The following is a 16,065-nucleotide window of genomic DNA, read 5'->3' on the forward strand; positions in this document are numbered from 1 at the left end:
TCCCGCAAGGGATGAAAGGAAAAGGCTGGCTATGTTGGTGTTGGAAGAACTCAAGAAGGTTAAAATTAGCCTGCCGCTTTATGAGCTATTGAAGGTATCAGAGGTTAAAGATGTTGTGATTAATAGTCTGAATGATTCAAACACAGTAAGGCCAAGTGTTCAGAATACATCCAAAGAAGCGGCCAACAATGTTCAAGCCACCGTCAATGTAATTCAAGATGAAGCTGATGGCAAGCAACAATCTGAACAAGACGAATGTATGGTCCAGACCGTAGCCTTCCCAGCCAAAAAGGAAGATATGTTAGAAGGAAAGGTGTTGCTCAAAAGAGGCGAGGTTAAGAAAACTCAACCCACCGTCAAAGAAAGTCTCACTACAAGTCGGATTCTTCCAGAAAAGGGAGGTGCGGCCAAGAAAGATGTGATCAAGAAAGGAAAGCCTCTAAAGAAGACGGATAATTTAAAAGAGGAAACATCAGAAAGGAGTAACAATCCAAAGGTCAATGAAGTAAAGAATCAAGAACATGATGAGGATTCCTCAATCCTTTGCCAAGGAAAAGATGAGTCAGCCCCGTTCCTGCTGTCAGTAAGAATTTTTGGGAAATTATTGCACAATTGTCTATATGATTCAGGAGCTTCTAGTAATGTGATGCCCCTGGTCGTCTGTCAGAAGCTAGGTATAACTCCTGCTCCCACCAGAAGGAAAGTCACTCAACTAGACAAGACAGAAGTTCCAGTCATGGGAGAGTTGAACAATATCCACATGCAATTAGCTGCAGACCCGAGGGTTCAAAATTTCATAGACATATCAGTCGTGGATATACCTGACACATATGGGATGCTTCTGAGTAGAGATTGGTCACAAAAGTTGAATGGATATGTGTCAACGAACTTTGCACATATGTGGCTACCCTGGAGAGGAGTTCCAAACCAAATCAAAATCGACAGTACTCCAAGATTGAGACTTATGATAACCGAGTATGGAGAAGATAATGAAGTCCTATTCTTAGAAACTAATTTAGGGACATACAAACCTAAAGTAGAAGAAGTCTTGATGATACAAAACCTGCAAGACAAAGACAGTCAACAAGAAGTGATGGAATCTACAGAAATTGTCGTGGAAAGTGTCCAAGGATCCGACCAGGATGATGATGGAATGTTTGAAAATTTTAGAAAATTTGTCCACAAGAATGTGCAACAAAGTATGCAACTTGGCAACTTGGCGTCTGTCCGAGATCTGCTCCTCCCCAACTGGTGTAAGGATACATAATGCTGTCCATTCAGAATTATCCTATGCTTTGTGCCAGACTGCATTAGAACAAGTATACAAGAGGGTCCCACAGACATTGATTGTAGAAGAAATTGAAGACCCAGAAATTGAAAGTTCTTCAGAAGAGGAAACTCTATCCGACACAACAGTCGAAAGCCAAGAGGTCCAAGAGACAGAAGACCAAGGAAATTCAATATGGACATTAAGGTTCGATGGATCTAAATCCAAGCAAGGATTTGGAGCAGGCTTTGAATTAATTAGTCCGGCAGGAGAAACTTACCTCGCAGCCCATAGGCTACAAATCCCTTGCACCAACAATGTGGCTGAATATGAATCCTTGATTCATGGGTTATTGCTAGCTATCAGAAAGAAAGCTAAAATACTGCAAGTATATGGAGATTCAGAAATAGTGATAAGACAAATCAGAAGGTAGTATGTGTGCCATGACAAAACGCTGACTAGATACCGGAATCGAGTTTGGGACCTCATCGAAAGTTTTGAGGCCTTTAATATCAAGTCCATATACAGACATCAGAATCAAGTGGCTAATTCTCTTGCACAAGCCGCCAGCTCTTTGATACCATTAGCAATGGAAGGATTGAAGAAGTTCACAGTAGAACTGACCTCAGTACCTTCAGTCCCAGACAACATCACCAACTTTCAAGTCTTTGAAGATGACAAGCATATATTGGATTTCTTGACCAACACGGATGTCTTCTTAGCCCAAATCATTGATGAAGAAGAAATTGAGGGAGCAAAATTGGATGCAGAAGGAGTTTTAAATTTGAAAACAAACACTATTCCAAAAGGAATGGTGGAGTTAGAAAGAATCTTTGATCCCGACAAATTGAGGGAGATGAAAAGCCACAGCATGGAAGGAAATGTGTGCGACACAATCAATGTTGGTGATGATAGACAAGTTAAGAATGTGTTCATTGGAAAGGCCTACACTGCACAAGAAAGAAATGGTATCTTGAAAAATGTAAGAGATTTCCCAGATGTCATCGCTTGGAGTTATGAAGATCTCAAGACTTATGATACTGCAATCATCACTCACACAATCCCTTTGAAGCCAGGAAGCAAACCGTTTAGACAGAGACAAAGGCCGGTCAATCCTTTACTGGAACCTCTAATATATCAAGAGGTTAAGAAGCTACTCTCAGCCAAAATCATCTTTCCAGTAAGACATTCGACGTGGGTCGCCAACCTGGTTCCCGTCAGGAAAAAGAGTGGGGAGATCAGATTGTGTGTTGATTTCAGAAATCTCAACCGAGCCTCAGAAAAGGATAATTATCCACTGCCATCGCTGGATGAAGTATTGCAGATTGTCAACGAGTCACAGATGATGTTGTTTCTGGATGGGTATTCAAGTTATAATCAAGTATTGGTTGAACCTGAAGATCGACTGAAGACCGCTTTCACTACCAAGTGGGGAACATTTGCATACAAAAGGATGCCTTTTGGTCTTATGAATGTCGGGGCCACCTTTCAAAGAGCCATGGATATCGTTTTCAGAGACTTAATTGGGAAATGCATCATCATATACATGGACGATATCACAGTTTTCTCTAGGAAAAGGGAAAATCATGTGGATGATCTAAGAAAAGTCTTCCAGAGGTGCAAAAGATACGGTGTTTCTCTCAATCCTAAGAAATGTATATTTGGGGTAACGGAAGGGAAACTGCTGGGACATGTCATTTCGGAGAAAGGAATCTCTATTGATCCTGAAAGAGTAAAGGCTATATCAACCATCAACCTGCCAGCCAATAAGAAAGAACTCAAATCATTCTTCGGCAAGATCAATTTTGTCAGAAAATTCATCACAGGGTTTGCCGAAATAGTCAGGCCTTTGAATGAGATGTTGAAGAAGGACGCGAAAATAGAATGGTCGACACAGGCCAAAAGAGCATTTGAGGAGATAAAGTCGGCAATCGCAGAAGCGCCAGTATTGATCAGTCTTGATTATATGAAACCTTTCTACCTGTATTCATTTGCCTCTGAATACACTTGTGCAGCTATTCTCACCCAAAGGAGTGAAGAGAGGAACAAGAACCCAATTGCATTCATGAGTACCCCCTTGAAAGATGCGGAACTCAGATATCCCAATATTGAAAAACGGGCATATGCATTGGTCAAAGCCATTAAAAAGTTTAGACACTACCTCTTAAGGGCCAAAATCTATGCAATTGTACCAGATGCAGCTGTAAAAACCCTCCTCATGCAGAATGAACTAGGAGAGATAAGAGGCAAGTGGGTCGCCATTATTCAAGAATTTGATATTGAAATCCAGCCTATGAAACTTGTTCGAGGACAGGCTTTAGCTCAGACACTAGCAGTTGACGGGCTTGGGTTAATCCAACAATTTTATGAATTGGAGGATGTCACCCCAGATGAATGGTACAAGGAAATTGTGACTTACCTGCTCAACCACAAATGCCCTGCTCATATGACACCCACGCAGAAAAGAGCATTGAGGATAAAGTGTCAGCATTATATGCTTCAAGGATCTGTCCTATATCGCAGGAATCACGAGGGAATATATCTAAGGTGTGTTGGCAAAGAAGAGGCCAAACAAATAATTGAACATTTTCACTCCAAATTTGGGACAAGACATAAAAGAGCATTGAGGATAAAGTGTCAGCATTATATGCTTCAAGGATCCGTCCTATATCGCAGGAATCACGAGGGAATATATCTAAGGTGTGTTGGCAAAGAAGAGGCCAAACAAATAATTGAACATTTTCACTCCAAATTTGGGACAAGACATGGAGCTAACCTGGCTACAGCTCATCAAATCCTGAGGGCAGGATATTACTGGCCCACACTTTTCAAAGATACATTTGATCATGTCAGGACTTGTCACACTTGCCAGGTTGCCGCCTTCAGAGAAAAGAATCCTGCCATGCCACTAAATCCAGTAATCGAAGCAAGACCATTTGCAAAATGGGGAATGGATTTTATTGGTGTCATCAACCCCGCATCCTCAGCGCAACACAGGTATATCATCACTGCTACCGATTATTGTACCAGATGGTCGGAGGCTCAAGCTCTCAAGGTATGCACTACTGAGGCCGTAATTAAATTTCTAGAGGAAAACATTGTTACAAGATTTGGGTGTCCTTATGCATTGGTTTGCGACAATGCCTCAGCCTTCACATCATTAAGATTTTCAAATTGGGCTTTTGAGTACAGTATAACCCTTAAATTTTCGTCTAACTATTACCCTTAGGGTAATGGGTTAGCTGAGTCAACAAATAAAAACTTACTCAGTGTGATCAAAAAATTGCTGGAGAGAAGTCCAAGGGAATGGCATACCCAACTGAGATTTGCCCTTTGTGCAGATAGGATCAGGACCAAGAACGCATTAGGGATTTCGCCTTATTTCTTAGTTTATGGTCAAGACCCGGTATTCCCTATGCAACTTAGGATCCTGACCCTGAGATTTATCCAAGAATACATGGAAGACACTGACATTGTCCAAGCTCGATTAACGCAACTATTGAATCTTGAGGAAAAGAGGGATCAAGCACTAGAAAATTTTGCAAAGCATCAGAGAATTGTTAAAAGATCGTTCGATCGACAAGCTAGAACCAAGGCGTTCCAGATCTCAGATCTTGTCTTATACTGGGATAAAGCACAAGAAAAAAAAGGGGAGCATGATAAATTTGATAGACTATGGAAGGGCCCTTATCAAATCTCCGAGATTCTAGGAGAAAATGCGTTCAAACTGAAGACCTTAACTGGAGAAGACGTCCCATTGCCTGTCAATGGGAGGTATCTCAAACATTACTTCCAGTCCTAGAATTCAAGAGGTCTGCCTTTGTACATAGTTAGTCTAGTTTCTTTCATGTTGGTTTTGTTTGGTTTGGTTTGTTTTGGTTTTTGTCCTTCGTTTTGTTTTTTGGGTCTTGGTTTTGGTGGTTTTGGTGTCTTAGGTTAGGTTGGTTGGTTTGTTTTGAGGGGTATCCATTTGAAAATGGGCGATTTTGCGATGAAGCACTCTGACCCCCCCCCCCATTAGATTGTTTGTCTCATTTGGATAATTATGAAGTCTTTTAGAAGCACAAAGAAGTTTTTCTTGATAAAATTTTGAGTCAGGCCGTATTTGCAACGAAGTAAGATTGGCTTATTGGACTCAGATATTATTGTCCTCCAGTCATTATATCTTTTCACACTTATAATCTCCGAGTCGTCGTGATTTTCAGGCTACGCTGTGATCGGTGAAAAATCTAAAATCTAGCTTCAGCGCCACCGCAATCCTCAAACCCTAGTAAGCTTCACTACTTACAAGCCAAAAGAATTGACGGAATGAAAAAGCAAAAAAAAAAAAAAAGAATGCAGTTGAAGAGCAAGAGATGAACACAAATATGGTGAACAATGAAGTAAGGGTGCCTTCTCCTTCAATCGAGGAAATAATGAGAGAAGCTGTCCAAAGCGCGGACAGGGAACAAGTTTTGAATGCAGCCACAGAAGTTGAAGAGCCTGAGCCCCTAGTAGTTTTCCTTGATGGTCTAGTTACTGGACCAAGAGGGACAGATGATGGATTTGATCGAAATACTGTGCAGTAGTCAACCATTCCTGATTGGTTGAGGGAAAGGATAAGGGCTAAGGTCCCTAAGGAAACCCATTCTGAAGAGAATACAACAGCATTTCTGGCAAAGGTGAACGAACCAGTTATAGTCAAGCCACCTAAGCCAGCCAAAAAATTCTCTTTAATTCAAAGGGATAGTGCAGGGTTTAGGACAGTTCAGATAGTTGTGCCAAAGGGAGGAAAAACTCGGGACAATATTGCTCTGGAGGATTATAAGATTACTACTATAGAGTTGGGTAAGCCTACTCAGGACCAAGAAGTACAGTACTTTGACGACTCTTGCAACGCCCTCAAGGAAAGGCTAGCCCAGGAGAAGGAGAAAAGAAAGAAGGTTGAGGAAGAGAATCAGCAGTGGAGGAAATATGTTCTCCATCTAACCAGGCCACTCAACCCTGAGATACCAGTCACCCCTCCGCAGCCTCTTCAGCAAGAGTCAATGAAAGATTACGAGGACATGAAGGGCACATTCACGCAGGCTAAGTAATGGATTTCAGATGCTTCGGCACGTGCTGACGTACTTGTAGAAAATTTAGTATCAGCACATGAGTCGGCCTCTTCATTGGTCAGCCGAATTCAGAACTTAGCTGCAAATTGGGAAGATGTTGAAGAAATTCAAGATGAAATACTTCCGCAATTGAAGGTTATCCGAGGTCAATCGAAGGTTATCCGAGGTCTATCGAAACGAAGCTTGGTAGATGCAGGTGTCATACAGGCTGGGGATAGGTATGACTTTAACACTTGGTATTATGCTTTGGTCACCAAGACTGAAGTCCTGAAGAAATCCGAAACTAAGTGTTTTGAGACAGAGGAAAGTGTCAGAGAAATTTTGAGTAAGGTGTTTCGTGTAGCATCAGAGATCTGGAAGAAAGAGAGTATACGAGAAAAACACCTGCAGGCAAAGAACCTGAGAGCCAAAATTCAATCGAGCTTTTTCAAAGACTCGGGGATGATTGATAAGGGCGATCTTTCAAGGATTGCAAGTTTTCTCTTCATTGACGAGAACTTTCTTGTCCAAGCAGTTGAGTGGGAAGGCATCCTCGCAACGTGTACTGATGATGTGGACATCGTCGACTTCCAGATTAGCAACTTACCAAGTGTAACTATGGAAGAGGTTAGGCTCATCGTGTCCAGATACATTGAATCTGCAAAAGGGGAAACTGGACACTCACGTCAATGACAATCGCAGCTCTGCCACTTGTCATGTTCTCATTCTTTCAAACTGATAGTGTCTTGAGAAACCCTAATTAGGGTTTGTAGCTTTCAATCTGGGCCCTTGATCACTGTTTGATCTCGATCATTCATTATTTTTCTAAAAAACTATATAAGGCTCCTCTCATTTGGAGAGTGCGAGGTTTTTGATATATTGTTGCGTGAAGGTCACTTTTTTCAAATTATATATTGCATGTGAGCTTTCTCTTAAGGCTTTGTAATCTCTGTTGTTTGAGTGATTAGCATGGTTTCAATTTCCTCAACACATTAGTTAAAGTTAATTTAGATTTGCTTTCATGTTGTTAAAATTGAATGAAGGATTTGATAAGTGTTAATTGATGGTGTATCTCTGCTCATACTTTTGGTGAATGGATGAATTCCATTTCACTGTGCAAAGTTAGTCTGAGCCTATCCCCTGTGCATGCCAAAACTTCAATCATGAGCACAACACGTTGAAGATTGCACCAGCTTTGTGTAGTTGTCCTCAGTGTGGCGAAGCAAAGTGTGGTTTCCCAAGAGCACCCAAGTAATATCGTCTCCAGAGTTCGTAGGATTAGATCAGTTTTCTTAAACCCTATCCCCTTTTCCCTTTTTGAAAGTCTAAATCCCGAAAAATCCCCCCCCTAAAAAAGAGGAGCCTAAAATCAACAAATCTATCTAAGTCTGGAAGCTTGACAGACATTTGTAAACGTAAGTCCCCCTTGAGATTTTCAGCAAACACTACCTGAGTAGCTATCCCACTAAAGTCGCTTGTTCGCACATATAGACCATGGAATCAGCAATGATTTTCCAGGAGAGGATAGAATACCTTTGGGTATCTTATTCTAATGTTTGGTAGATGATAAAACAAACACCAACAATACTAAAGTAGGGGTCGAGTGTTGAGAAGCAGCAGCAAACAATTTGTGGACCTCCTCTGCTCTTTGCTTCAAATGATAAGCTGTGAAGAGTTCCCTTTCCCAAGAAGTTTTAACCATTTGTATAACTTACATGAGTTGAGTAGACCTTCTCAATTGCAAGTCTCAATTCAACAATTTCCCTATCTTTGTGAACCAATTGTTTGTCCTTATATGCACATTTTTTGTCTTCTAAGCAAGTTCCATTTCCTTGTCAACCACCTTAATCTTTTCGAAGTTTGTGAGCTAAGTCTGTTGTGCAAGATGTGCTTGGAACCTATGATTTTTATAATTCAAGAGTCTCTTAATTTTAGGGAAATATTAACTGAATCATCAATTTGTGCTTCAATATTGCAATGTGTTGCTATTTTACTTTCTACAATGAGGTAAAAACTGTTAATGTTATTCCATTTTCAATTCAAGGAGCAAGTTATATTCAAGGTTATTTTTCTTTCAAGTATATGTTATTTCTCCATATAATGAATCTGATTTTGTTTACTGCAGGTGGAGAGAGAACATTTTATATTTTCTATATTTTCTATATTTTCTCCACAACATATCATTGGGTATGTATATCATGGAGGGAACCGATCAAGTGGTACCTTGATCGATCATGTCCCTTGGACATGACCGACCAAGATACCCCTTGGTCGTGTCCCTCCTTAACCGATTGCTTAATCAGTGTTTATCACATATACAAAAGCACCAAAGTCACTTCGGTTATTCATATAATTAATCCGATGATAATCGGTGGCAATATCAATCGGTGTCAATATTAACCGGTGGTTACTATTAATCGGTTTAAACCCGATAACATAAGTTAGTCGGTTTATCAATTTATCCCGATAAAATTAGTTATTCGGTGAAATGCATTAAGCCCGATGGTTATAAACTGGGTGGCTATTAAGGTGATAACCCGATAATGAATCGGGGGGTTAGAATAAGACCCAATCATTATCGGTTTATCAGTCTTAATAGTTTGCACTCGATCAGTTTGCATGAGTAACGTAATTGACTGTAACAAGATAAGGAGAGCAATTATAGATAAAGGAATAATCATTTGAGATCTGGATTTATCTATCGATGAGATAGATGATTGAATGGGAGACTTCATTTATCTCCCATTCAATCATTTATCTTACCGAAGCTATAAAGTATCAACAAAAACAACAGAAGTGAGACTCAATTGTTAGGATTCCCAAAGATACTGAAAGGGGGGGGTGAATCAGTATCTGACCGGTAATAATATTTTCTTAACTTATAACATGAAAAGCATATTAAAACTGTGTACCGGTAAACCAGAAATAATGCAGCAAATAAGAATAACAACCACAACATAAAAAACACACCATAACACAATGTTTTAACGAGGAAACCCGGTGTGGGAAAAACCTCGGTGGGATTTGGGACCCACAATATTCACTTACTGGCCAATAAGAGAATATTACTACTACAATAGGGGCCTGCACATGCAGGAAGGCCAAGTACCTAGAGCTCACTGCTCAATTACAAAAGAAGTCACACGGACTTACAAAAATGGGTTATACTAATCCAATGTCTTGTACTTCTTCAGATTAGCATCTGCTCTGCTAGATTCAGTACCGGTTTAAGCTCTGCTACATACATAAACCCTTATCCAATAATTCGCATATTAGGTCTACTACCTTTACATCATATTTCGCATCATAACTCTTACAAAATGATCTACAATGATCTCATACATATATACCTCTAAAATTTTACCATATGATCTACCAAAAGAAAGGGGGCATTCATGTAGGAGTCAACTGTTGTTACATTTTAGTTACCTCTATGCTAAGCCGCCCATGAGAGAGATTTTCATAAATTCTTCCTAGCACTCCCTCAACAAAGTGTTGAATCTTTCAATCATCCTGTAGAAGCAAGGGAGAATGACCGTTGTCCAGATTTCTTGCAATATCAACAACCTCACTCGTGATATGTGCCATTAGCTCCGAGACCTATATGTATCATTGAATGGTTCCAAGTGGATCACTAGAGTCTAGTTTGGATAGTCAAATGGTGACTTCCTCATCCCTACTATGGACTGGGCTATGAGGTTCCTCTTGATGTGTGATTCCTCCTACAACTGTGAATCCTCATCAAACTATTGAGGACGACCTTTATGTACTAAATGAACACTTCGCTCTGGCTAAAGAGTGGGAAGTGGCTAAGAGTTTTGTTTTAATTGCTGTCTTGTTTCTTGTGTAGGGCTCGAGGCAAGATATTTGATGACCTCAATGGAAGCCACTAGTAAACTCAACCACTCATCTATATGTTCTAATGGCTCCTTCAATAGTTCAACAAGTGTGGTGCCAAAAGGATATGTAGTCAATTCTGTAATTTCAACATCCTCATCTTCTTCACTATTGTCTTCCTCTATAGGTTCATCTTCAAAATATGGTTCTACTTGTGCATTTTTCCTCTTTCATGTACTTGTCTTGGTTTCCTCCCCTTTTACTTACTATCATGACCTGTAAACCCAAAGATTTCCATCTAAAAATAAATGGCCATAAGCAATCATAGTTTATGCCTGATTGAAATTAGCTAGCTGCAACTAACAGTACTTGTGTAAAAATTGCATCCAAAAGTAATGTAATTGCATGCCATGTCATGCTGTGCAAAAATTTCAATCATCCAAACAGTAATGTCTGAAGCCTGTGTTGCCCCCATTAACCTGCTCTTAATAAGATCTAGGAAGTACTTCCATTCATCAGTTACTATAAATGTTTGTTTGTTCCTATTTTGTAAGGTTGTCCTTACAAAGTATTTGGAGGGCTGCTTCTTTTTGGCTTTGACTGACATGTGTTGAAGGTTTTGATATTGAGATTCCTGAGCATGGGATTCCAAATATTGGGCGAAATTCCTCAAGGGTATATGTATTGGTCACTATAGTGTCCATTTATTGCACAATAGAATTTTGCTCTTTTCCATTGTAGTTAGCTACCATGCTTATTAGATACAATTCAAATTCCCAAAAATTAAAATAGTTACTTTGTCTACCTGAACAGCCATTAGTATATTTTTGAGAGGGTGATCTTAAGGATTATTTGTTCACCACAATCGATATTTTGTAGCTGTAAAACTCTCCCAATTGAGAGATTCTATAGTGTTCACGCTGTTTGCTACTCTCGCTGCTTCCTCTTCCCTTTAGCTTTTGCTAATTATTTTCCCTGGTGTGTCAATAGTCTCTTTTTCCAGGCTTTTGTCTTTCATTGTTTTTAGAATCTTAGGTCTAGGCACCAAAGAGATACCTATTAATTCATTATCATAAGCTATCTTTCTCCCTTTGCCAGCCATAATCTCTATTTGTAATTGTTGAACCTTCTGAACTAAAAATTGTTCAGCAAAATATTTGCTAACTTCTTACAATTAAATTTGAATTCTCTTGGCTTGAACAAGTGGTTATTCCAACTGACTTTTAATTCTTACCTCCAGTGTCAAACTGTTGATGCTAATTGTAGAAAATATATACCTAGGAATTGCATCACAGGTGGCAACAGAGGTTGCTCTGGAGACCCTAAATCTGCAACTTCAAAGAACTCACCATATAAGTAGGAATCCAAAAGGCAAGATATATGGTGATGTTTATAGTAGATTGTACGATATCAAGTGAAAGACATACAAAAACAAGGCCAAGACTAGTCCGTACAATGCCCAAAATCTTTCATAGCTGCTCATTGAAATTGGTAGACCATATGATGTTGATAGAATGCAAGAGTTGTATGGCGGATGAGGGAAGTACAAACCATACAATGAAGGATATTGATGCAATCAGTATAGTGGAGAGAAGTGATAATGGTGGATCATATGGTGGAGACAGAAGTGACTATGGTGGGTCGTATAAAGAACCACTTGATTACTTCACACTATATAGTAATAACTATCTGTTTGAAGCACAGAAAAAAAATTTATAAAGGCATACAGTGGCATCAATGTTAAAAGTTCATATGCCAGTGGTGGCCAGGGCAAGCCATACAATCATACAATGTACAATAGGGATAAAATTAGTAGACCATTCGGTGAATGATGGATATTGAGATCGTATGGTGGACGAAATTATTGTAGACCATAAAATGGTGAGTAATTTCTCCATTGTGTTGTACAGTTGAACTATGGGAATCTTAAACTTTTCGATTAATTTTTCTCTATGTCATACACTTGGGTTAGAATAATTACAAATTTTCCTCATTTTATTTCATGTCTTATCCTTCTCAATGTCTTTTTCTTTTTTCTTCTTTTTTTTTGTAATTAATTTTCTCTTTTTAATTTATGATTTATTCTCTTCCTCTAATATTTCTCATATTTTTTCTCTCTTTCCCCCCGAATTCAATTTGTTTTTTACGTTTACCTCCATTTCATGTTGACTCATACAGCATGCATACAGCCCTTTGTAACACTCGTTGGTGCAATACATGCATATTCCAAATTAAAAATTCTTTCAACAGTATTAAGTTGAGTCATAGTTTGTTTGTTTCCATTGACTTGTCTTATTCACTAAGATTCTATTAAACTAGACCCTTCTTCTTGTTAAAATCATATATTTCTCCAGCTTCTATAGATGGATTTGCCATAGGATTATGTACCATTCACCAAACCCTGAATGATTGTGGTGCAGATGGTTGTGGTGTACCAGAAATTGTTAAATGATAACTTTCTCTAAACTCCTGGACAGCTTGGTCGTATCTAAATTGTTCCCCCACAGATGCCAACAAGAAGCACCCTCTTGATGCTGATAACAATTCAGCTAAACATCTCACTAGGTCTTTGTGTTTAATAAAATTTACTTTCTTTCAAAAAGTTAGTCTCTGTACCCTATTTTATTTCTTCTTTGCATATATTGAACCTTTATAAGGTGTTTTTGTAATTATCCCAATACAAATACAACCTTTACTTTTAATCATAAAAAAAATATTGTATCGTGTTAGTTTGCAATAAAGTTTCACATCATTATACAAATCTGGATGCTAGTTTCCATATTTGATTAGGGCTCTTTTTGTCCATATACTGATACTATGATGACTCGATCATTCCAAATTTGGTCAGCTACCAGCAAACTACCTAGGTAAATAGAATGTTAAACATTTTGCACAAGTTTGATCAGTTGTGTTTTTTATGATTTTATCGTGTTGTCAAAAATTTAGTCTTTCTTTTTTTATTCTGACTTCGTATCTGAACCAACATTGTTCTTTATCATGTTTTTACCATGACATTTGGGTAACCATGGGTCATAATGATAGACTAACCTAGGAATTACCATGACTAGTAAGAGTACCAAGGACCATAAAGATATAAGTATGGGTGCCTCCAAGGTAATATATGGTAACATATCATTCTCTTCTTTGTATAGCACGTAATTTTGGCACCTATTGGTAATTTTGTACTCGGTGTCTATTGTGTTATATAGCTTTAAGTGAGCCATGTTCACTTCTATAATTTTACTCAATCTTACACTATTTTCCTGCACAGAAAAGTTTGTTAGTATTAGAGTTAAGTTTTATGTTGTACAATGCAAGACCCATTAAGACAGGGTATTAGACTATGTGGTCTCAAAATCAATAATTTGGTTGGTAGCTAGAAGTCAGTGGCTAAGAGTTGGTTCACAGCTAAGAAGTATTTGATAGTTAAGAGGTGGTTAGTTGATGAAGTACACTTTAAATGTAATGCACAACCAAATGTAGTTCTTTAAGTAAGCTCTTTCTTCACCAAACAGAATTCATGAAGTATTGCTTTATCTTCTCCTTCTATATTCTCTAGTGCCATATTCTTTTTCCTTCTTTAAGCACACCTACTTGCATTTTAGTCTCAGTCTTTTTCTGAATAAATGATCATATTTCCACTCTAACACAATCCAGCATATAAATAGAACCATCAAATGTTAGATATTCTGTACTGCTAGATTATTTGTCCTTCATTTTAAGGATGCCCATTTGCATTTTAGTCTGGGCCTTTTCTGCATAAATGACCCATTTTTCCACTACACAATCCAGCATATAAATAGAAGCATTAAATGTCAGATATTCTCAGATGATATACTATTTGTCCTTCATTTTAAGGACGCCCACTTACATTTTAGTCTGGGTCCTTTTTCTTCATAAATGACCCATATTTCCACTTGAACACAATCCGGCATATAAATGGAAGCACTAAATGTTAGTTATGTAACAGAAAATATAGTTGGCTAAAAGATATGTTATATTATCTTTTCAAATTTAAACCTCTGCATCTTACATTGTTTCAACAACAAAGAAAAAAAGAATTATTCTCAAAACAACACATACAATCATTTTATCCGTAAGGCAAACTCTTTGGCTGAATAAAATCACATTAGACATAACCAATAGAATACACAGGTTATGATTTTCTATGGGTCAGTCGTCTAAATCATTTGCTTAAAGTACCTTCTCAACATCATATCCACATTGACCTGCCAAACAGAAAAAACAATTGTCATTTACTCCTATTGCTTATATTCAAAATGATATTATGTAGATGACCTTATGCAAAAAATAAAGTGAGGAATTCCAAAGGATTATGCATATCATCAAATCAGTAATCATGTGCCTATTAATAAACCTAACCTTAACCTCTTATTCATTTAAAATTTCATAAATCCACAACAAAATATATACAAGAGTGATGAGAACCAGATAATTCATAAAATCTAGCACAGCAAAGAAAACTTTAATAGAGATGCCAAGGGGAACTTTCGCTCAAATAGCTAAGCAGATTCATTTACAGTTTGCCACCCTTGCAGCACTAATTCTCCCATATACCATCTAAACATTGAATACAAAAATGATAAATGTTCTTCGTGATAAGAAGATATACTTTCTATTAACTAATGCGTTTCCACCTTCTACGATATTAAAAATTATTTGAACTGCATGTCTTCAGATGTAAGTGATACTTCCCACTACTAGAGGTGTGTTTTGTTTAGATGAACATGGAGAAAGATAAGGATTGCAGTATTGAGACTATCCACAATGAAGTCACTTTCACATACGAGGAATTGGACAATATGGTTAAATGTGGGGATGGAAATATAAAGTAGGGCAACTCCAATGATACATTCTACAACCAAATTAAATGGCATGTTACATTGTTAACTTATTAGCACATTTGAATAGGTCCTACAGACCAATTTTGTCTTAACGATAATAAAATTTATTATCAATATCATCGCCGTTAACACAATTTTTTTCAACAACCAATGCCTTGATGTTCTTTTCTTTGGAATTGGAACTTAAAAGATCAAGCTCAGAATTATATTTGACTTTACATAGATTGATCATGTGCAAGAATTAACTACCCCTAGGACATGTGTGTACATAAGAATGGATTTTTAAATAATATTTATAGCGTTCTAGATTTGTTCTATGATATTGAAGATATTAGATATTTGGGCTATAAGTTAAGTGGTCCAATGTAACTGTAGGCAGAAAACAATGTGTTAGGTATATGTGAATCAATAATTAGGACAATTTTAAAACAAGCAACCATAAAATAGGAGGGGAGCACAATGTCTCTGTTAAAAATTGTGAATCCTTCAGCAAATAGGGTTGTGGATGTGACTTCTTGCCCGAGCATTGAAGAGGTTTTTGATGCAATATCCTCTCTTCATTCGAACTTGGTAAAAAAGCATGCACTGGCCAAATCATAACCTTGCAACTGGACTTTCGATGCCTGTGCCGATTTCAGACTGCCATGGCTCATCGGGTCTTTGCATGTGTGTGGACCCAATTCTACTCACAAATTGGACTTCTCCAGAGACAATTGCAGGCAATTGACACTTAGAGGTGGTGTAAGGCCCTCGCAGGTGCATACTTTGCCTAGGGCTCCTGGTTCTACTCTTTCCTCCTCACACACGGTGGCAACTGGGTGTGCGGTTGGGGTGCCCTTGACTGTCTACCAAGGGGGTTTCTTGAGTGTGATCCCAGGGCTACGCGGGTTGGATCCTCTCCAAGTTTCGTGGTGATGCCTCATTCACAGCCGATGGATAAGTTCACCCCTAGCAGGGCTTCTTTCTTACCAGCTGCTTGTTCTGGATTGAATGCGTCCCCAACTTCTTCTCTGTCTCAAAT

General features: G+C 38.3%; 1 protein-coding gene across 3 annotated transcripts in view; it reads right to left on the reverse strand.

Moving 5' to 3' along the window:
• The window catches only part of LOC131074663 (SMR domain-containing protein At5g58720), a 306,623-nt gene that overhangs the window by 268,805 nt on the left and 21,753 nt on the right, over positions 1 to 16,065 (reverse strand). For all 3 annotated transcript variants that reach the window (XM_058011330.1, XM_058011328.1, XM_058011329.2), the window contains exon 3: positions 14,383 to 14,408. In XM_058011330.1, the coding sequence (XP_057867313.1) occupies positions 14,383 to 14,408 (26 nt within the window). The remainder of the gene's footprint in view (positions 1 to 14,382; positions 14,409 to 16,065) is intronic.

This window comes from Cryptomeria japonica, chromosome 4 (genome assembly GCF_030272615.1).
Source record: "Cryptomeria japonica chromosome 4, Sugi_1.0, whole genome shotgun sequence".
Taxonomy (NCBI): Eukaryota; Viridiplantae; Streptophyta; class Pinopsida; order Cupressales; family Cupressaceae; genus Cryptomeria; species Cryptomeria japonica.